The 23,284-nt window shown below is 44.4% G+C and overlaps 1 protein-coding gene across 1 annotated transcript; it reads right to left on the bottom strand.

Moving 5' to 3' along the window:
- Positions 1–513: 513 nt before the first annotated feature.
- Positions 514–22,868, bottom strand: LOC130865770 (la-related protein 1B-like). Its single transcript, XM_057756735.1, has 7 exons — positions 22,701–22,868; positions 22,191–22,297; positions 6,899–7,056; positions 6,100–6,244; positions 4,412–4,521; positions 3,366–3,493; positions 514–1,537 (listed from the first exon to the last, which is right to left on the bottom strand). Exons 1-7 carry the CDS (start codon positions 22,866–22,868, stop codon positions 1,373–1,375), a joined length of 981 nt encoding a protein of 326 aa, XP_057612718.1. The 3' UTR covers positions 514–1,372.
- Between the last annotated feature and the right edge of the window lie 416 nt (positions 22,869–23,284).

The raw sequence follows: 23,284 nt of genomic DNA on the forward strand, positions 1-23,284 counted from the left end.
CTCTCCCAGCCTTCTCCTTCTTCCCTTGTTTTCTGTGAGGGTGCAGTCCAGGCCTCACAGTGCCAGCAAGCATCTGATCCCAGCTACAGCACCACCTCTGCCTACCATAGATTTCTTTCCCCCAGTGGTGAGGATTGAACTCGCGGCCGTGGAAATGCTTGGGAAGAGCCACTAAGTCACGGCCCCAGAAGTATGTTAATATGTAACTTATGAGAACAAGATAAGATATCCAGTCTGCTGAAAAAGAAAATAATAAATGTAGTGTGTTGAACCCAGCTGTTTCTGCCAGTGCGATACAGTCCTCGCGAATCATACTGTGTTCAGCACAAACAAACCTGAGAACTTCGCAGCCGGAACATCCTTAATAAAACATGATGACAATTGATGCTAGTAGAACTTGAATACTACAGCTTTGTAAATATAGCATGAATAAAATTTAAAAGTCAATTCAAATATTTCAAAATAATTTATTTTTTAAATTCCACAAAATAAAACTATTATTTACATCGGTTGCAATAGCACTAAGAATTAGAAATAAATTTGTTTCAACTCTTGAAGACAATTGTGAGCATAAGACAAAATTTAAAAAAAAAAACCTAAATGCTTCTCCTAGGTGAATGGTCATGTGACTGCTGACACGCCCACTGGCAGATATAAACAGCAGACACCTTCAAAACAAATTAATTTATTTACACAAGCATTCCAACAGAGCCCAGTTGTTTTCAGTTACATGTGCAAGATTTTGTAGAATCACAAAAGTCAAACTGTCTGAATCTACATACCCAACTTATGCCAATTCAGAAAGCTCCACGTCCACACAACACTGCGAAATCAGCCACATCCCAAAGCCCACAGGCCTCGCGACAATTACAGTCAGCTGTGCGTTGTTTTGTTAAAAAAAAAATCCTTCAAACTGCGTATGTACAGAAAAATATGTATCTTTCATATCCATTTCTGAACTTAAAACCTATATACAAAATCCTTCCTTGCTTTTGATACGTTCAGATCTGGACTGACAGTGACGATTTGACCCTAGAGTTCCATAGAAGAGACGAATACAGCGTACTGGATCTTCCGTAAGGAGGAGCAGGACTGTCAGCTGGTCCTTGTGCGCGCCTGTAAATGTACTAAAGGGATTTTGTAAATAATGGCCTTCGAGAAGACAGGAGGCCAAGGTGCAGGACTACAGGATCTCCTAAGGTCAATCAGACCTTGTTTGTGGAATTCATCTTGCCAGAAAAACAGACAACCATTTTTCTTCCTTTTTGTTTTCTGATTATCACAATTAAACATCAGGAGAAGCTAATGCTGATTTCAAGGACACGCGGCTTCTGTGTGAGGTCTACTTCCCCCACGGAGGCCGAGGCCGCTGTCACGGTGAGTTGTCCCTGGGAGCCAGAGGTTTCTCCGGCGCAGACGCAGGCTGAGCAGCAGGTGGTGGCGGTGTGGCGGATAGCGACGGAAGTCTGTGTCGAGTACTCTCCTCCCCAAGAGCAGATGAATGTCTTTTTCTTCCAAATTCCTCACTAATGGGTGGCTGCAAAGCAGGAAAGACAACAGAGTAGACACTTTCACTGCCCCCGCAGAGTCCAAGGCCAGGCTTTCCAGCCAGGGGCTCCCATGCTGCTTTGCAGCACACAGTGAATTCTCACAGCAACTCCAGGGTTAAATTGACGTTTCCTTGACAGGCTGGGATTAGCTGTTCAGTCTACGTAAACTTGAGACGCTTCTCTCACGTTTGGGGGAGTAAGCACAGAGGGGGGTTCGTCCCTCCAAGAAAACACTCGACTGCGTTGCAGTTCTACCCCCTTCCTTACCCTGAGCTCCTGTTCGGGACGCTCCGGTGTCTAATGGTTAACAGCTAAATGGGACCAGAAAGCAGAGAAAGGTGCCAAGCCAAACAGCCTCAAGCCGGTTTGACATTTCACCCAGGATCCCCGTGCTAGAGGACTAAACAGTATTATTGAGGATACTAAATCCAAACACCTTCAACCCCTTTAGACTGCAAGCAGTACTCAGTGCTGCGGGGTCTTTCTTCAGCTATAGATCCAACTGTATGAATACCATTAGGCTAATACTGTTGAATCTGAAAAACAAGTTAAAACGGTCATCTTCTCCTGCCTTCCGTTGTGCTTGTGGCTTACACTGCGGCATGAATGACGTCTTTTCTACGTTTCAGCCCCACCCCCACCCCATTCCCTCCTTTGCAGTTATTTTCTTGGTTTAATCTTTTTTGTTTCCATTTGAAGTCAAACCAGTTAAAGCACCTACCGATAACAGTCTTGCATTAATTTGCCAGGGATCTATCCAGGCCAGAGCTACAAGCACACTAGGATCAACCCTTACATTAATTTTTGTTTTTTTTTTTTTTTTTTTGGTTTTTCTGTAGCTTTGGTGCCTGTCCCCGGAACTAGCTCTTGTAGACCAGGCTGGCCTCGAACTCCCAGAGAAACGCCTGCCTCTGCCTCCCGAGTGCTGGGATTAAAGGCGTGCGCCACCACCGCCCGGCACCCTTACACTAATTTTATTATGAAGAAACTATAAATGCATATTAGCACAAGTTATAAAAATTATATGGACAAAAGCACATTACAAAGTAGGAAGTTTCTGCCAGGGAGTGATGGCCCACACTTTCAGTCCTAGCCCTCAGGAGGCAGAGGCAGGTGGTTCTCTGAGTTCAAGGGCTGCCTGGTTGACAGAGCAAGTCCCAGGACAGCCAGGGCTACACAGGGAAACCCCGTCTGGAACACTCCCCAACCCTACCACAGGTAGAAAGTTGGGGCTGGAGAGATGACTCAGCAGTTAAGAGCACTGGCTGTTCTGACAGAGGATCAGAGTTGAGACCCCAGCAGCCACATCAGACGGCTCACAGCCTCTTGTAGCTCCAGCTCCAGGGGCTCCCAAACTCTCTCCTGGTTCTGCGGATTGTCTCCATACACGTAGAAAAACCAGGGGCATCGCCTTGGTTAGGGGCCATCTAAGTATGGTTGCACATGCAAATTCAAATGCACGACAACTGTACCATTGTTTAAGACGTTTGCATTTGGAAAATTGTGTGTGTGTGTGTGTGTTTACTCACTCCATGTCCTCAGCTTTCACACAGATACTGGGGAATCTGATGCAAGCTTAGCAAGTACTTTACCAACTGAGCCATCTCCCCAGCCAGTTCCCAACTCTGGAAAATCTAAATGAAGACAATAATGATTTTTAAAAATCTATTTTTGTACCTGCTTTCAAAGTTTGATGTCAAAAGTGAAAAGTTAAAATTTTAAAATTAAAAACCAAAAGATTTAAGATCAAGATTATAAAAATTTGTTAAGTTATAAAGGTGATAAAAACAATAGGGGAAAGAAATTAAAACTTACATCAACACGGAAGTCTTCTAACTTCTTAAAACTACAGAGGTATTCCTGAAGTTTTGGGTCGACAGACTGTGTCTTAGATCGAGAATACTTCAAATAGGCCCAAAATTTTTCCAGTCCATATAGCTGGCCTTAAAAACCAAACAATATATGTTACATGGAACTACCAACTATGATCCCACCAGCAGTGTACCGCTTACAGTCCATTAAGACATAAGACATACACTAAATCAGCAAAGGTGGCAGCTAAGAGTCACTCGTCATTTGTTATATAACAGGCACAATTTCAGTTAATCTGACCCCCAAGTAACCGGACTGGTGAGGTGGTTCCTTATCTCTGCATTACAGATGGGAACGCAGGAGCTGGCAAGGTGGAAGAGCCAGCCTAAGTCACGTGGCTGCTAAGCAAGGGGAAGGGACTCAGAGCCTACACTCTGCACAGTAGAATTTTTGTCTGACAAGCACACCTACCTATGCTCCTGAGAAGGAGCACCAGTGAGCAGCCATGCTTATCAAGAAGTTAGTGTTGACATACAACTCCATAAGGTAGAGAACCTCACAGGCTGGGTAACACTTTGAGACCCAGCACTCGGGAGGCAGAGGCAGGAGGATCTCTGTGAGTCTAAGGCCAGCCTGGTCTACAGAGCTAGTTCCAGGACAGCCAGAGCTGCTACATAGAGAAACAGAAGAAAAAAAAAATCTTGCAGAAGGGGCTGTCTCACTAAATGGTGTCCTGGTGTCACACCTTTATCAAGAACGGTAACAGTAGGCAGGGTCTTAAGTGATTTGTCCTGAAGATAAAAATCTTCAAGTTCTTTTCTAAAACTGTGTGTGTGTGTGTGTGTGTGTGTGTGTGTGAACACGCACACACTGACTGTGTGCACACATGTAGGTTTGGGCCAAGACACTTGTTAGAGCGGATTTTCTCCCTTCACTACAGGGCTACAGGCTTGGTGGCAGTGCCTTTACCCAGGGTCATCTTGTCAGCCTTCCTTTCCATTTACTGACAGTTCAAGTCTACAGTTTCCAAAGACAGTGTTTGCTTTTACCAGATTCGTAGTCTTTTTTGGTTTCCTCTTGAAAATCCTTAAAAATTTCTTGTCTGAATTTTTTTTCCAGTCCATAACTATAAAACCTGAAAAGACACTCTAACCCATACCTGTGGAAAGGAAGAAAAAGGCATAAAACTGGCTTTGCTAAAATAATGCAAGCACCTCATAGTGGCATTTCCTACCTGGCACAACCCTTAGCCGAGGTCAGTAGTATTTCTTATTTTTTTTCTCTGACTCAGTGTCTCACTCTGTACTCACGGCTACCCTAGAACTCACAATGTAGCTGTAGCTGGCCCCGAACCTGCCAGCCTCCTGCCTCAGCACAAATTGATAAAGTGCAGGAGTGCTATTTCCTAAGAGTTGGTCAAAAGACTCCATGACACTGGAAATGTTTTAGATTTTTCTATTGAATATAATCTTTTGTCTGGAACGGTTCACATTTTTCATCTCTTCAACTATAATGGGCTAAGCTTAATTATAGAGCTCTGGATGTTAGAAAGTATATTCACAGCAGATCTATAACATCACTTAACAAATCAGAAGGGCATTTTCCCTGTTTCTTCCTTCATAACTACCTAGAGAATCTGGGACAAGTACTGAGGCTTCTGCCTTGGCAGCTCCCTTCTCTTAGATCAGCGCTCTGTGAGTAGCTACTGTAATTGTCTGCTCTGTCCCTTTAAGAGACAAGCCATGCCCACTCCCTTCCCGTCCACTAAAGCCTGCTGATCTTTAGCTTCCAGCCTTAGTCCCTTCCTTTTCATCTCCCTCTCGAAGAGGTAGCTTCTGTCTCTCCCTTCTCCCCACTTCTCCCCTTCCCCCTTTTGTTTCTCTCCCTCCATCCCTCTCTCTCTCTTTCTCTCTCTGCTCTTCTCCCCTTTCCCTCCCATAACCCACTAAATAAATATGCAACCTCACTCTGCATGGTGTGCCTATCCATGTCTCTGTCTCTCATCTGCCCGCGTGGCTCCCTGCCCAGGACCAGCCGCCTTTGGAGACTTGCGATGCTGTCTCGTGGTGTGCCCATCTGTCTTTCTCCTCGTGGGACTAGATGCTCCATCAAGGTCTCTCAGCCACCATGCAGCTCTCTGTCTGGGACTCACTGCCCCTTGTGGCTCACTATGGCCACTTGGGGAACTGCAGCTGTCCCTGCCTGGGATTGGCTGCTCTCGGGACCTGCAGCCCGCTGCCTGCTGCCACTTTGGAGACCTGTGGTGTGGTCTTGGGACCTGCTGCTTACTGCCTGCTATCACTTTGGAGGAGCTGTGGTGTGGTCTTGGGACCGCTGTCTGCTGCAGCCACTTGGGGATCCGCAGTATTTTACTTAATCCATTACAGCTAAGCTAAAGAATACTCTGTGAAGCAGCTGTGGCTAGGAAATGACACCCTGGGCATCAGCCAAGGAAAGGAGCCCAGGAAGACACTGCAGAGATGCCAACCCTGGAAATGCCTGCATGGAACTCTATGAGGGACCCGGGTTGGAGCTACCTGGCCAGATGGGTTTATAAACTTGCCCTTAGGCATTAACAAATGTTTGCTTTAATCTGAGTTTAGGGTTATTTACTGCACAGCAACATACAACAAATATAACCCGTATTCCATTCACGCTGAGGTTATTTTCAAAGTCAGACTACTTGAAATGATGTTTTTTAAAAGAATATTAGAAAGGGCATTAGGAAATATTTGACCTGTAATTCTCTTTTGCATCTTCCCAAGCAAGTTGTCTAAATTCCTCATACATTTTCCTGTTGAAGTGGTCTCTGAGGAAGAAGGACCAGAAACGAAAGAGGGTGTTCATTTCCTGTGACTGTCCAATTCCTAAGTGTTTTCTTTCTGGAAAGAGATAATACCTCAAAATGAAAAAACAAAACATGAGACAACTCTGAAACAGCAATTGAGATTCTGCTAAATAGAGGACCAACAATAAATCTATGACACACTACTCAAGTGATGAATACTTGTCAACAGTACAGCAAGAATGTACTAAATTCATTTACTATCATGTTTAAGCTATTAAAAAAAGCCACAAGAACTCAAGAACAATGGCAATGGGTTTTTGATCCTACTGCACGTACTGGCTTTGTGGGAGCCTAGGCAGTTTGGATGCTCACCTTACTAGACCTGGATGGAGGTGGGTGGTCCTTGGACTTCCCACAGGGCAGGGAACCCGGATTACTCTTAGGGATGATGAGGGAGGGGGACTTGATGGGGGAGGGGGAGGGAAATGGGAGGTGGTGGCGGGGAGAAGGCAGAAATCTTTAATAAATAAATAAACAATAAAAAGAACTGAACAAAAAAAAAACACAAGAAAATATAAACTAAAGGTACTTAGTTAGGACAAAATAAAAGGCTATCTTAGTAAGATATAAAGTGACAGTTTAAGTTTTAGAATCTCCTGCACATCAGTGCAGCTAGACAAAGGGCAGGCACCTTGTCATTTAGACTGAGTTCCCTACCATGTCAACACAGCTAGACGAAGCATCTTACCACTTAAACACCTTCGGCGATACTTGTGGTACACTTGCTGGGTGAAGCCGTTTTCCTTCAGCAGTTCATGAGAAGGATGCTGGAACTTTGGGAATGAGTGAGGCGTGCAGCTGCAGCCTCCTGGGAGTGGTGCACCTTCCGAAGGTGAACCATTGGAGCTGCTGTTTGAGGACAGGAAAAACTATCAGTGGCTCACCCAAAACCAGGGGACTGGATTCTCATCACCAGAACTCATGTGGATGCTGGGTGGACGCGGCAGCTGCCTGCACTTCCAGATTCAGAAGGCGGAGCCAGGAGATCCCTGGAGCAATTGCCTAGAAATATTAGCCATGTCAGTGACTCTTTTCTGGGCTTGACTAAAAACACCGGCTTCAATGAGCAAGGTAGAGAGGACATCCGCTTCCATCCTCCAAGTGCCTGGGTACGCATACCCACACCACAAAGGAGGAACAGAAAACTCCCCAAACATAAAGCAATGTGCGCTTCTATTTCTTCATTATTGACTGCCTGAGCAGTGTCGAGCCATGCTTATCTATGTACACATCTGGAGGCCCCAAACTGAGCCTATTTCCACCTTGTCTGAAGGTCAGAGAGGTCAGAGAGTTTGGGGCTGCTCAAAATTGTTGACAACTACTAGGGTTATGCATCCTGACCTAGGTGTGGTCACTTGGTTCTTTTGGAGATAAGATGGTCTATACAGATAGATCCACTTCACCCTGACCAATATTCAAGATATTCAAGAATACTTCTGCTCCTTCTTCTAAAATAGGAGGTTTGACCTTGGCAGTGGTGGCCTTCCAGAGACTTAGTCTATGGTGGGTTCACTGCCTTAACAACAGAATGCTTTGTCAAGAATTAATGACTTCATGGCTCAAGTATTGAAGCAAGTAACTGTTGTCCTTTGTATTATGTTAATGTAGTCTTTTGTTTTCTTCCCTCTTTTGTATTGGGGTATAAAAGTGTCTGGAAAATAAACACGGGTGAATTAAGCATTCAGTATATGCTGAGGGGCCCTCCCGGTTACAATCCTACTTCTTAGTGATTCTTTCTTATCTCTGTTCCTCCTACTTTACATTTTTTTAATCCTGGGGCCCCTACCCTGCTAAGTGGTATACTGTGGAAGCATGGTCTCGGACACAGAAGGTCCAAAACAGCATCACTCAGAACAATGCTACAAATTCACTAAAACTCTAAAATGAAGAAAAAGAAAAGGAAAAAAAAAAGGAAATTTAACAGCTCATTAACTCTTCCAGGTTGTTAATTTATTTGAGAATAGTTTTGTGGTTGTTGTCAACATTACAGTACTAGAGAAAACCTCAACTAGATTAAGATGAATGATGGAGATGAGAGATAAACTCAGATGGGGTAAAGCCAACAATCTCACGGTCACACCTGCATGTGCCTACATTAGTCTCCCGCCGAAGGACCGACCACCGCGGGCTTTCTTCCATATGACCCTGTAATTCAAGTGTAGGTCTTCTTCTGCCTCCACCTGGATTCACTATTCTTCATCTACCTTGCCACCAAGATCCTCCTAAGACAGCAAGCAACCCACATGGGCAATTCTCAAAGTGCAGGGAGCCCCTGGAGGCTACCCGAGAACCCTCCCAAAGCCAGCAAACCCAAACTGTTTCCATACAACACTAAGACATGGCCAGCTCTTTCGAGTGTGCTGGAATCTACCCTAACAGGTCAAAAGAAATGGTGTGGGCATAAGCTTGGGCTGTGGCCAAAGTTTATTCATGACTACAGTCTTCCCTACTGTGTGCCTGCAGTGATTTCATGACTACAGTCTTCCCTACTATGTGCCTGCAGTGATTTCATGACTACAGTCTTCCCTACTATGTGCCTGCAATGATTTCATGACTAGTCTTCCCTACTATGTGCCTGCAGTGATTTCATGACTACAGTCTTCCCTACTATGTGCCTGCAGTGATTTCATGACTAGTCTTCCCTACTATGTGCCTGCAGTGATTTCATGACTACAGTCTTCCCTACTATGTGCCTGCAGTGATTTCATGACTACAGTCTTCCCTACTATGTGCCTGCAGTGATTTCATGACTACAGCCTTCCCTACTATGTGCCTGCAGTGATTTCATGACTACAGTCTTCTCTACTATGTGCCTGCAGTGATTTCATGACTACAGCCTTCCCTACTATGTGCCTGCAGTGATTTCATGACTACAGTCTTCTCTACTATGTGCCTGCAGTGATTTCATGACTACAGTCTTCCCTACTATGTGCCCGCAGTGATTTTATGACTACAGTCTTCCCTACTATGTGCCCGCAGTGATTTCATGACTAGTCTTCCCTACTATGTGCCCGCAGTGATTTTATGACTACAGCCTTCCCTACTATGTGCCTGCAGTGATTTCATGACTATAGCCTTCCCTACTATGTGCCTGCAGTGATTTCATGACTATAGCCTTCCCTACTATGTGCCTGCAGTGATTTCATGACTATAGCCTTCCCTACTATGTGCCTGCAGTGATTTCATGACTACAGCCTTCCCTACTATGTGCCCGCAGTGATTTTATGACTATAGCCTTCTCTACTATGTGCCTTCAGTGAGAAAGAAACAGTAGCTTCACTTTTGGATGAATTAGCTTTATGACATCACAGCCTGAGGGCTCGTTTTTTTCTGTGTGACAAAGGCCTGGCAGCGTCAGCTTTGTGCGGTGGAAATACTCTGAAAACCTTCATCAGCGGCACACTTAAAGGCAGGATGGAGCTAGAGAGATGGCTAGGTAGTCAAGTGCATAATCTACCACCACCACACCTCGGATCTGTGAAGCCAGGCAAATCCTGGGTGCTCGTTGACCAGAATGTGGCCGAAATGGAGAGCTCCAGGTTCAGTGGAAGCCATCTCAAGACAGGAAAGGTGGGGAGTGGTGGGGACGACAGTGTTCATCTCTGTCCTCTACACCTGCATGCTTGGAGACACATACCTATACACATGCATAGCTGAGACAGGAAATTTTCGGGTTTTTTTCTGTATTTGTTTACCACAGTTTAAAGGTGTGTGACAGAAACACAATGCTATGTGGTCTGCAAGGGACAGATGCCCTGTGCTAAAGTGCTCACGTGATGAAACAGTGGCTTTCACATGGAGTACTGAGTTTTTAAAAAATACTTATTTATTCATGTGTGTGCACTTCCACGTGCTTGCCCCAGTGCACAGGCGGAGGCCAGGGGACAGCTCGCAGAAGTCTCTTCACTATGTGCAGCTTGGGATAGACTCAGATCACCAGGGCTAGCAGCAAGTGCCTTCATCTGCTGAGCTATCTCACCTGCCACAACACTGGATTAGAGCCACCAGTGATTACATTCTCCAGGCTTCATTATTTGTGAGATGTTGCCTTGACTTGGTCTTTAACTCAGTAAGAAAAATTACTAAGTATTCTCAATGATAAAACTTGAGTTTTTCAGCCAGGCGGGGGTGGCGCACGCCTTTAATCCCAGCACTTGGGAGGCAGTGGCAGGCAGATCTCTGTGAGTTTGAGGCCAGCCTGGTCTACAAGAGCTAATTCCAGGACAGGCTCCAAAGCCACAGAGAAACCCTGTCTTGAAAAACCAATAAAAAAAAAAAAAAAAAAAAAAAAAAAAAAACAAGTTTTCAAGCAAAAATAAGATTTTACAAATTTCATATTTTTTAAAAGATTTATTTATTTATTATGTATACAACATTCTGCCTCGATGTATGCCCGCACGCCAGAGCAGGGTGCCAGATCTCAGTACAGATGATTGTGAGCCACCATGTGGCTGCTGGGAATTGAACTCAGGACCTCTGGAAGAGCAGCCATTGCTCTTAACCTCTGAGCCATCTCTCCAGCCCCCCAAATTTCATATTTGTTAGAAGCTAATATCTAAAAGATTTTGCCTTATGGGCAGTGGTGGCGCACACCTTTATTCCCAGCACTGGGGAGGCAGAGGCAGGCAGATCTCTGTGAGTTCAAGGCCAGCCTGGTCTGTATGGTGAGTTCCAATATAGGTAGAGTTATTTCACAGAGAAATCCTGTCTCAAAAACAAACAAACAAACAAAAACCCCACAAAACAACAAAGCTTTTTCCCACAGATACCTAAAGACCTTTCTAATAAAATAATGATCTTTCTGTGCTTATGTTAAATATGTGCAATGTAAATTACCATGCTAAGCACTAGGCGTAAGCACATACTTCATTGGCATTGCATATCCAATGGTACACGGTCACCACCATCACTAACCCCAGACTCTCAGCACGTCCAACACTGCACCTACTAACCAGAACCCACAATGTGACCTCTGTTCCACTCCAGCTCTGGATCTGACCGTCTTACCTACTTTACGCCAGCATGAGAACACAGTGCATCCCTGCGTCCAGACCATCTCACTGTTTTCAAAGTCCATCCTTCTGCAAGGATCGAATTTCAGGGTACAGGAGTGTGGACCACTGGCAGAGTGCTTGTCTAGCACATCCAAGTCGCTGGGTTTGATCCAAGCAATATTAAGACAAGTTGGGGAGGAAAGGGTTTATTTGGCTTACACTTCAGCATTGCTGTTCATCACTGAAGGAAGTCAGGACAGGAACTCAAACAGGGCAGGATCCCGGAGGCAGGAGCTGATGCAGAGGCCATGGAGGGGAGCTGCTTACTGGCTTGTGTCGCATGGCTTGCTCAGCCTACCTTCTTTTTGAACCCAGGACCAACAGCCCAGGGATGGATGACACCACCCACCATGGGCTGGGCCTTCCCACATTGATCACTAAATGGGAAAGTGCCTTACAGCTGAATCTCACTGAGGCATTTCCTCAACTAAGCTTCCTTCCTCTGATGACTTTAGCTTATGTCAAGTTGACACACAAAAGTACACACACACATACACACACACAGAATACCTCTGGACAGACATCTAGGAGTAGTTTGGCTAAATCATACAACAAGTCTACATCTTGACACTTTGAGAAAATGCTGGACTCTTCAATGAGAGCTTCAGCATTTTATATTCCACTAGTGATGCAAGAAGATTCCAACTTGTCTGCATCCTCACAAACATTTCCAGAAAGGTTTGATACTTCTATAATCATCTTGGGTTATAACAAGACAGAACAGATTGGGTTGGCTTAAAACAACAGAAATGTATTCCCTTAAATTCTAAAGGCTAGAAGCCTGGAAACAAGAAGGCGGACAGAAAAGGTGTTCTCGTTCTTTTCTGTCAACTTGGTACAAACTAGAGCAGACTGGGAAGAGGGAACCTCCATGGCGGCCTGTAGGTAACTTTGTAGGGGCATTTCCTTCAGTAGTGATCAACGTTGGAGCCCCAGGCCCCTGGGAATTTGAAAACAAGCCAGTAAGCAGTGATCCTTTTGGTCTCTGTTTCCTGCCTTGAATGCTGTCCTGATATCACTAAGTGATGGACTATGACCCCAGAGTTGTAAGACGAAATACATCCTCCCTCTGCCAAGTTGATCTTGGCCAGTGTTTTATCACAGCAGAGGACAAACTAGGTCACTCCGAGTGGTGGCATACACCTGTAATCTCGGGACACAGGAGGTAGGGGCAGACGGCTCACACGATTAAGGCCAGCATGCTCCATACAGCATGTTCCCGACTGGCCTGGGCTCGTCACGAGTCCATATCTCAGAACCAATGGTGGGCAGAGAACTCAGTAGAACAGCAATTGCCTAGCGTGCTCAAGGCCCTGGGGCTTCATCCTCAGCGCCCTTCCATTTCCCCAAACAGAGCTGACTTCTGGCAAAACTTCTCTTGACTTGCGTGTGACCACCTTCTAGCTATGTCCTGTCTTCTGTTCAGACACAAAGAAATATACCTGCCGTGCCCACATCTTCGTACGACCTCTTTATAAGGGCATGTGCATTTTAGAACAGGAGTCTACTCTTTCGGCCTCATTCATTACCTCCTTAAACGCCCTATCACCAAAGACACTCAGATGATGGGTTAGGGCTTCAGTACACAGATTCTGGGGTACACAATTCTATTCACTTGACCTAGTGGTACCATGTGCTGAGTTGCCATGTGTACACCTTCTCTAGAGAAATATCCATTTAAGTTTTCTACACATTCTAAAATCAATCTGTTTTGTACTTTAACAGTGTATTTTCATTTCATTGTGTGTATCCACGCATGTGCATGTGGGGGTTGGGGTGAGTGGAGTCTAGAAGGGTCTACTAGCTCCTCAGGAGCTGAGTTATAAGCAGTTGTGAACCACTCGTAGGGATGCTGGGAACTGAACTTGTGACGGCTGTAAAAGCGGTGAACAGCCAGCCACTGGCCACTCACCCGGAAATTGGCTTATTTTTAACTTTATTGTACTTGTTGCTGTTGAGTTAAAAGAAGTCTTTATGTTCTGGACATAAATTCTTCACCAGATACAACACTCGAGTCAAGTAGGTAGCTCTATTGATGGCTCCCCTGCTGCACAGATGTTGATCATCTTGATATGGTCCATTCCCCCCCCCTTTTTTTCATCATCTGGGCCTTTATTGTCACACTCAAGGAAATGAAGACAAATCTACTGTCATGAGATTTTCCGTGCTTGAGTGACCAAGCATGTTACTTAATTTGATTTGCTAGCATTTCTGGGCTTCTCCTCTATTTCATTGGTCTGTGTATAGGTTACCGACCAAGGAAAGTTGTGTAGAATAAGCATTTATCTGGATGTCTGAAGCTGGACTTAGAGCTGTGAGCCACATGCCGTGAGTGCTGGGAATGGAGCTCTGGTCTTCGGCAAGGGCAGCGAGTGCTCTTCGCTGCTGAGCCGTCTCTTCATCAATGGAGAAACTTTCAAAGGTGGGAAACAATCGTTCTCACCTAATTACTATTGTTTAAAGTTAACTAATTTTTGTTTAAAGTCCGTTTTAGCTAGGCAGGGCTCACTGCAATCACACTGAATTTCATTTTTCTGTGAGGAAGCGATTGGAACATTGATAAAGAACGTGGCCAGTTTATAAATTCTTTGGGCATTACGGATGTCTTGGTAGTGTTATTCCCTTCCTACCCATGAATACGGAATGCCTTTGCATTTATTCAGGTCCTCTACATTTCTTTCACCATGTTTTTTATTTTTATTTTATTTATTTATTTTTGTTTTTTGTTTTTTTCGAGACAGGGTTTCTCTGTAGCTTTAGAGGTTGTCCTGGAACTAGCTCTTGTAGACCAGGCTGGCCTCGAACTCACAGAGATTCACCTACCTCTGCCTCCTATTTTTATTTTTTATTTTATTTTTTGGGGGTTTTTCGAGACAAGGTTTCTCAGTGTTGCCATGTTTTTAAAAAATACATTTTTTAAAAATTTATTATTATTGTGTATCTGTATAGGTGAATGCAGAGGTGTTATGGAGCATTTGTAGAGGTCAAAGCACAAGTTCATGGCCTCTGTTCTCTCTTTCCCCTCCACTGGTTCTAGGGACTGCGCTCGGATCACGAGGCTAGTGCGACAAGAACTTTCTGCACAGAGCCGCACCCTCCTCTCTCTCTCTCTCTCTCTCTCTCTCTCTTTTTTTTATTGAAAAACAAAATTTCCGTCTCCTCCCCGCCTCCCATTTCCCTCCCCCTCCTCCCACCTCTCTCCCCCTCCCCCCACTCTTTTCCCCCCTCCCTCTCCAGTCCGAAGAGCAGTCAGGGTTCCCTGCACTGTGGAAAGTCCAAGGTCCTCCCCCCTCCATCCAGGTCTAGGAAGGTGAACATCCAAACTGTCTAGGCTCCCACAAAGCCAGAACATGAAGTAGGATCAAAACCTTTGTCCTTGGCTTCTCATCAGCCCTCATTGTCCGCCCTGTTCAGAGAATCCGGTTTTATCCCCTGCTTTTTCAGCTCCAGTCCAGCTGGCCCCGCTTCTCATCACTTCCCACCCCTCCCCCACACTCGCCTCCACCGCTCTTACCCGCCCACACCTTTTGGTTTCGGTTTTTGATTTTTGAGACAGGGTTTCTCTGTCCTGGAACTGGCTCTGTAGAGCAGTCTCACTTCGAACTCAGAGATCTGCCTGCTTCTGCCTCCCCAGTGCTGGGATTAAACACGCCTGGCTATACAGAGTTATCTCATTGGTTTCATGGTTTAGTTTTTGATCCTTGGTTAGATTTAATTCCTAAATACTTAACTTTGGGATGCTAATATTAATGCAAATGCTTTGTAAATTTCCTTTTTGTATTGATCATTAGGGCTATACTGAGAAACAATGGAGTTTTTGTTGTTGTTGTTGTTGTTGTTGTTTTAGGCGGTATTTTTCAAAATCAACCTTAATAGTTTTCCTGTTGTCGTAGTTTGAATGTAATTGGCCCCTATACAGTCATAGAGTGGCACTATTAAGAGGTGTGGCCTTATTAGAAGAAGTGTGCCACTGTGGGGGCAGGCTTTGCCTTCTCCTAATGCTTAACCTACACCCAGTGTGGAGACAGACTCCTGCTGCCTGTGGATCAAGATGAAGAACTCTCAGCTCCTTCTCCGGCACCACGTCTGCCTGCACATTGCCATGATGACAATGGACTTAACTTCTGAAACTGTAAACCAGCCCCAATTAGATGTTTTCCCTTATAAGAGTTGCCGTGGTCTTGGTGTCTCTTCACAGCAACAGAAACCATAAGACACCTGCAGATTCCTTGCAATCACATTATCCATAAAAAGTTGTGCATCTTCCTTTCCAATTTGATGCATTTTGTTTCTTATTCATGTCTTCTGGCTCTGGCTGGAACCTTTAGTACAGTCAAAGATTAGCAAGGATTCCTTCCTGAGGTGGGAAGCTTTGTGTGTCTCCCTACTGAGTACAGTGCTGTGTACTTTTAGCACACTGGGGACACTTCCTTTTGTTTCTAATTTTCTGAGTTTGTAATCATGAAAGGCCCTATCAATTGAAATGACCATGTGTGCTTTTTGTTCTTTAGTTCTATTGATCTCATAGAGATTTATTTTCTTGTGTTACTGAGATGCCACTTTCTAGCCATAGTCAATAATTCTAATCATATGCTACTTAATTTTATTTGCTAGTATTTTTTTTTATGACTTTGGTGTCTAGCTAAATTGATGGAGGAAGGTTATTGGTTAAATAATAAAGAAACTGTCTAGGCCCATTTATAGGCCAGCCCTTAGGTGGGTGGAGTAAACAGACAGGATGCTGGGAGAAAGAAGCCGAGTCAGGAGTCGCCATGATTCATCCACCAGACACAGACGCAGGTTAAGATCTCCCTGGTAAGCCACTAGATCGTGGTGCTACACAAAACATTAAAAATGGGTTAATCTAGATATGAGAGCTAGCCAGTAAGAGGCTGGAACTAATGGGCCAGGCAGTGTTTAAAAGAATACAGTTTCCATGTAATTATTTCGGGGCATAAGCTAGCCATGCGGGCGGGCGGCCGGGTGCCGGGGATGCAGCCCTGCCGCTCTTACTACAACAGAGTGGCGCCCGGTTAATTTTGTTATATGTATATGTATTTCTGTTCTTAAGGTATTATGATTATGTAGTTCATTTAAAAATGTAATGTAAATATAGGTTGTTAATGGATAATCATCGATAATAATAAAGCTTGTAGTCATGTTAGTTAGATTTTCTAGATATACATAGATATATTTCAGATAGGCATTCTTCATATCTTTCAAAGGCTACAGAATATGGCATTTAAGTGTTTTAATAACTTAGGGCTTTTCATGACAATGAGACACGTCTGCTCCTGGCAGCACCAATCTACTTCAAGAGGAAGATGGGCATCGAAGAGGCTCCTTATGGAGTTTGATAGCCATTTGGGCATGAAACTGCTCATGCCTGGACTGTTGCATAAACTGGACACAGAAAACCCACAAAAAGAGGACTGCTAAACTTGCCTAAAGGTGAGATGGTTTTTCGGGGTTCCTGATTCATGAAAGAGTCTGCGAGACATTCTGCAGGACACAGCAAAAAGTGACTAAACTGTCTTTGGAATTTCCTGCTTGATAAAAATGTCTGCTGGATACTATGGGCCTGTAGGCTAAAGATGGATGCCCCAACGGTACAGAGGAACTTTGGGTGACTGTCCAGGCAACAAGATGTCTCTGTCATTTCTAGAGTTTGAAGTATCTTACTTCTTGTTTACTTAGGTAATATTATATCCTTCTAAAGTCTTTGATGGAGTTAAAAAATGGATAAATAGTTATAGTTTTCCTTAGTTATGATAAGAGATAAAATAGATATAAATATTGTAACTGTAATTCTTGCTTGATAACTGTTTTGCTATATGTAATCTTACTATGTTAAAATAAAAGCCTTTTTTTTTGTTTAAACAGAAAAAGGGGAAATGATGGAGGAAGGTCATTGGTTAAATAATAAAGAAACTGCCTAGGCCCATTTATAGGCCAGCCCTTAGGTGGGTGGAGTAAACAGACAGGATGCTGGGAGAAAGAAGCCGAGTCAGGAGTCGCCATGATTCACCCACCAGACACAGACGCAGGTTAAGATCTCCCTGGTAAGCCACTAGATCGTGGTGCTACACAAAATATTAAAAATGGGTTAATCTAGATATGAGAGCTAGCCAGTAAGAGGCTGGAACTAATGGGCCAGGCAGTGTTTAAAAGAATACAGTTTCCATGTAATTATTTCGGGGCATAAGCTAGCCATGCGGGCAGGCGGCCGGGTGCCGGAGATGCAGCCCTGCCGCTCTTACTACAACACTAAATAAGAGACAGTGGCTTGTAATTTTGTTTTCTTTAAGTGCATGATAGAATTCACTGATGTAGCCATTTGGTCCAAGACTTTTATTGGAAAGTTTCTGATTATCAAGTCAATGTCTTATTACAAGTCAGTTGAGATTTTACTTCTTCCTAATTCAGTCAAAAGTATTGTTACAGTTTGGATGATGAGTGCTTCCAAAAGCTTCATCTCCACTGTGGTGCTCTTGGGAGGTAGGGGAACCTTTTAGAGGTTGAGTTAAATTGAGAGTCTTTAGGTCATGATGGGACCCGGGCCTCCTCTTTTCTCTCTTTTACTTCATGACCATGGGGAAATGGCTTTGCTCTGTCATGTGTTCCTGCCATGATTTGCTTGTTGCCTGTGTCCAACAGGTCCAGCACAGGCCCACAGCACAGGCCCATGGCACAGGTCCACCCAAACACAAGGCTGTGGAACGTCCAAAACCGTGGGCTCAGATCAACCTTTTCTCTTCCATCATTATTCTTTGTGGACACAGAGCTGTGCTCAGTGCTCTCTTCCAGTATAACCTCTGAAAGATTAGCAGCAGTGTGGGCATTTCCTTCTTAGTGGGGATGAGTGGGAGCCAGGAGGACATCAGGTGTCCTGCTTTGTCCCTCTCTGCCTTATTCCCTAGAGACAAGGTCTGTCACTGAATCTGGAGCTAGGCTGGCTGCCAGCAAGCTCTGGTGTGACTGTCTCCCTCAGAGACAGTGCTGGGGTTACAGAAGGGCAGCCACGCCCAGCTGTACATGCGGGTTCTGGGGATTCAAACGCGGGTCCTCATGTTTGTGCAGGGAGTGCTTTTGCCCATTAATCCATCTTCTAAGTCCCTTCTGTGCTAACTTTTATTTTGGATATTTCTATCTTTATCTTTTGTCAATTCTGTCGATCTCTTTAAAGAGTCAATACTAAATTCTTGATTTTCTCTATGGTTTTTATATTCTTTTTCTCTTTTTCTTTCCTTTCTTTCTTTCTTTCTTTCTTTTTTTCTTTTTTTGTTGTTCTTTTTCAAGACAGGGTTTCTCTGTGGTTTTGGAGCCTGTCCTGGAACTAGCTCTTGTAGACCAGGCTGGCCTCGAACTCAGAGATCCACCTGTCTCTGTCTTTTGAGTGCTGGGATTAAAGGCGTGCACCACCACCACTCGGCTTTTGTTTTTATATTCTGTTGCCATTCTTTACTTTCTTATTTCTTTTTTATCTTTGGGATTAGCTTGGTGTTTTTTAGTGATAAAACATATATTTTCATCAACACTTTGAGAAGTCCATACAATGTATTTTTTTTTTTTTTTTTGGTTTTTCGAGACAGGGTTTCTCTGTAGCTTTGGAGCCTGTCCTGGAGCTAGCCCTTGTAGACCAGGCTGGTCTCGAACTCACAGAGATCCACCTGCCTCTGCCTCCCGAGTGCTGGGATTAAAGGCGTGCGCCACCACCACCCGGCTAATGTATTTTGATTATATGCACCCTCCACTTCAGCAAGGGGGACAGGGAAGAGCAAATAGAATGGTGAAAGGGGCTGGGACTGGGACTCAGTTGACAGTGCTTGCCTAGTATGAGTGCACAGGGCCCTGGGTTCAGTCCCTAGCACACACCTGCAATCCCAGAACACAGGAAGTAGAGGAATGAAGTCAGAAGCTCAGGGCTAGTTACTCTCAGCTATGTGTTGAATTTGAGGCCAGCCTGAGTTACATAAGACCTTGTCTTTTTTTTTTTTAATATTTATTTATTTATTATGTATATAATATTCTGTCTGTGTGTATGCCTGCAGGCCAGAAGAGGGCACCTTAAAAAAAATTCAGCAAAGAAAATTGAGTTTACATAGTTTGAAACATCGCAAGATGGATACCAAAAGCAAAAACAAACAGAAGTCAGCAGTAACTATCTTGTGTTCGGTCAAAATTACCTAATGGTAATGCAATAGCGAGAGCCAGAGCCAAGCTCAGGGTCACAGTTGGCACCACCACGGAATGGACTTTAAAATGATTGTCTGTCATTAAAGACTGAAGATCTGTTCCCAGGTGGGAACCTCAAATCTCAGCACTTGGGAGATCTGAGTTCAAGGACAGCCTGCATAGTGAGTTCTAAGCCAACCTGGGCGCGCGCGCGCGCACACACACACTCCGCCTAATGTAAACAGTGAGTACCACATGTAAACAAAGAACTTGCTGAGGAGAAAATAGTATGTTTGTTTAAACATAGGTCAAAAGTATTCAAAGTGACTATAACGAGGAGTAGGAAGTTAACACCAGATCCAAGGGCACTGGGACATAAATGGTGACATCTGTGCTGTGCATCTGAAATAAAAGCCCCACGAGGTGAAGAGGGGCTGGACAGACGGCTCAGAGGTTAGGATCATTCATGGCTCTTACAGAGGACCCAGGTTCAGCTCCCAGTACCCACGTGGTGACTCACAACTCCCTGCTCCAGGTGAACCAAGCCATTTGCTGGTCTACAGGGACCCCTGTACATGGTACAAAGACACACTCAGACACCTATACATACAAACAAAAAATAATTTTAAGACATACTGAAGACAGTAGAAAATTTTCTAACTGAATATAACAAGCCAGTACTGAAACTATCAAAGAAGCGTAACAGGATAAATGCTGTGTGTGGACAAATGTGTGTGTGTTTGTGTAACTGCAGATGCCATGGAGAACGGGACAGAGTCACGTTTGGTGGGTCATAACTGCAGTGCACATGTGGAGACTGAGGTCTGAGCACAACCTGCTCTGACTGTCCCATAGAGTGCGACAAAAGCAAGACAAGAATCGTGACTACATAAAATGACAAGTTTCAAAAACACAGCAAAACACCCCAATAAACAAAAGAAAACCCTGGTGGCTACATCAGTATCTGACAAGGCAGCTCTCAACAGGAGATACTGCCAAGGACAGTGGGAAGTGCACCTAGTGGGAACACAGCGTAGCAGCGTGTGGACAGTCACATTCATCACCACCATCCATATTTGTGGCAAACTGTGGGGTGAGACAGGGAATAGACGAGTTACGAATGTTAATTATTAGCAAGAAAAATATAATATGATCAAATTTGACTCTTAGAAACTCATTCACCTGGCGGCACATACCTTTAATCCCAGAACTCAAAGGCAGAGGCAGGCAAATCTATGTGAATTCAAGGCCACCTGGTTTACAAAATGAGTTTCAGCACAGCCAGATCTACACGGAGAAACTTGTTATGATTTCAGTCACAATAAGGCTGACACTTCTGGGTTCTAGGGCCATGCGTGGGCGAACAAGCCCTCAGGTAGAAGGGCCTAATGGCTCCAGGGATGTTAAAGCCCCCTCCACGTGACCCACATGTGGCATGGCAGCTTTTAAAAGCTGGACTTCCCAGACCTGTAACCCCCTCTAATAGCTCCTAAGTAGGTCTGTTGTTCCATGTTTCCTTCTCACCCACACCAGACACAAAAACCACATTCTACTGAAATTGCCCTTTCCCTACTGATCTCTAACCACAGTAAAGCAAAGCAATCCACACCAAACCAAAACAAACAAAAAACCCAACCCACTCATGGATTAAAGTCCTTCAAAAGCAGCGTCCTTACCATCTGGTAAGGACAATGTATTTAAGGAGGGCCGTGTTAAAAGCACTCTACATAGGTATTCAGAAACATAGGCTTCAAGACCGAATTGAAGATGAAATCCTTAGCACTTGTTTGAGAAAGTTAATCATTCCTGGGGCCTGTCAAATGTCTGAGCAGAATTTAATGTGAAGAAAATGATCGGACAGTAATTCTGAAACTCTCTACTATAAACATGAAACAGGCTTTAATTTCTTATATTCATTGTGTGTCCAGGTGCACCTACCCACGATACTAGAGGACAGATAAAGAGGACCTGGCTTGCGTTCTGGGGGCTAACCTTGGGTTGTCAGACTTCACAGCAGGCACGTTTACCCGGGGGCCATCTCAGGGGCTCATGGGTAGGGTTGAAATAAACAGCATGGTAATACGGTAATGGCTTATAGCTTCACCTGTCGTTGCAGTAAATAATGGTCTTTGTTGCTGTTTTTTCGAGACAGGTTTTCTCTGTTTTAATAGCTCTGGCTGCTCTAGAACTTGCTTCATAGACCAGGCTGGCCTCGAACTCTCAGAGATACGCCTGCCTCTGCCTCCCGAGGGCTGGGATTAAAGGCATGCGCCACCACGGCCTGGCAAATAATGGTCTTTTTAAAGTTAAAACTAAAAAGAAGAAAATACATCCTGCTAATAGATTATCTGTTTCTTCTCAAGAGAAAAACAAAATTCAAAATATCTGTTTCTATATTTTTAAATACAGTTTGGGTAGACCGTTTAACACAAAAATTCTCTTAGCACCTTCCATGAATCTACTGACTATTATGAAGAACTAGGCTCTAAGGAAACTTCCCAACACACCACTTGGGGGGAAGAACTGAAATGGAAAACAGGCTGAGCCCGAGTCTTCTCTCTGCACCCCCCAACCATCTTGAAGTCTCTCCTCCAAGTGCTTCCTGAAGAGCGCTGCTCCTCCCACCCTCCATGGTTGCTCGGTTGTAGAATTCTCTACATGTTAATTTTCAAAGCCTTCCAAACAGCAACTTGGTACCCTTCTCCAGAAACTTGAAATGAGAGCACAAGACAGTGTGTGACAATCAGGTACCTGACAGAGGGTGGTCTTGGCCCATGGTTCCGGGAATCCATCACCCACCCAACGTGACACTCTAGAGGGGGGTTGGTGCTGAGACTCGTCTTCCTCTTTCGTGGACTCTAAAGGGAAAGAAGTCAAACATGGCAATTTCTTTTGGTAGTATGAGCTTCACAAGGAAATTAAAAGCCTCTGCTGTCAACCAGCTCACACATTCACACTGCAGGTGGCACATTGTGAAATCACATGAAGTCACAAACCCCAAACATCTCACACACAAGTTACAGAGCTTAACAAGGAGGACCCTGACTCGGGAGGGGTAACTGGCTAAAGGAAATCAGCACAGAATGATTCATTACACTCTGACTTTTATCACGTGAGCCTGTGTGAGGAGGTCCTGCTCAGTCTGAGAAAAGATCACTACGGTAAGGACCATTTTGAAGGGACTTGCTGCAGTTTGGAGAGGCCTCCCCTCGCGCTGCTGGAGGCACGCAAAGCAGGCCTCACATTTCTGGTCGTTTGTACCTTTCCATCGATGGCTCTTGGTTCTTTGACAACAGGATAAAATCTCGGTGTTCTGTTGGGACCTTGCAGCCGAGGCCTTCGATGTGCTTTGGAAGTCCATGCAGGATGAGTCCTGGGAGATGCAGGAACTGCAGAGGGCATTGCATCAGTCTCTGCGGCCGAAGCCATTTCTGCAAGATCAAACAGCTTCTAAGCTCATTTGTCAGTCAAATCTGCAAAGTAGCTCTTGAAATTATTTAGATACTAAAAAGAAGATTTTACTTTGGCAGCAAAGACAAATCTGCAATTGTCTAGGCACAAGAGATTTTTCATCAAAGCATTTCAAATCTCTTAAAAAGAATTAAAAAAAAATACTTGGTAACTGTTACCTGGTTTTACAACGCAGCGAGCAGGCGAGATGGTTGGCCTTCTACCAAGGCTGATGACCTGAGCTCTGCTGCACAGTGCATATGGTCCAGGAGAGGACAGAGGACCACAAGCTGTCCTCTCCGTATGTATGCTGTGGGGGTGTGCACCCACACACATGCACAAACACATAAATAACACAACTTAAAGGAAGGCTCAATCCCTATTGTCATGTAGAC

This window comes from Chionomys nivalis, chromosome 24 (genome assembly GCF_950005125.1).
Source record: "Chionomys nivalis chromosome 24, mChiNiv1.1, whole genome shotgun sequence".
Taxonomy (NCBI): domain Eukaryota; kingdom Metazoa; phylum Chordata; class Mammalia; order Rodentia; family Cricetidae; genus Chionomys; species Chionomys nivalis.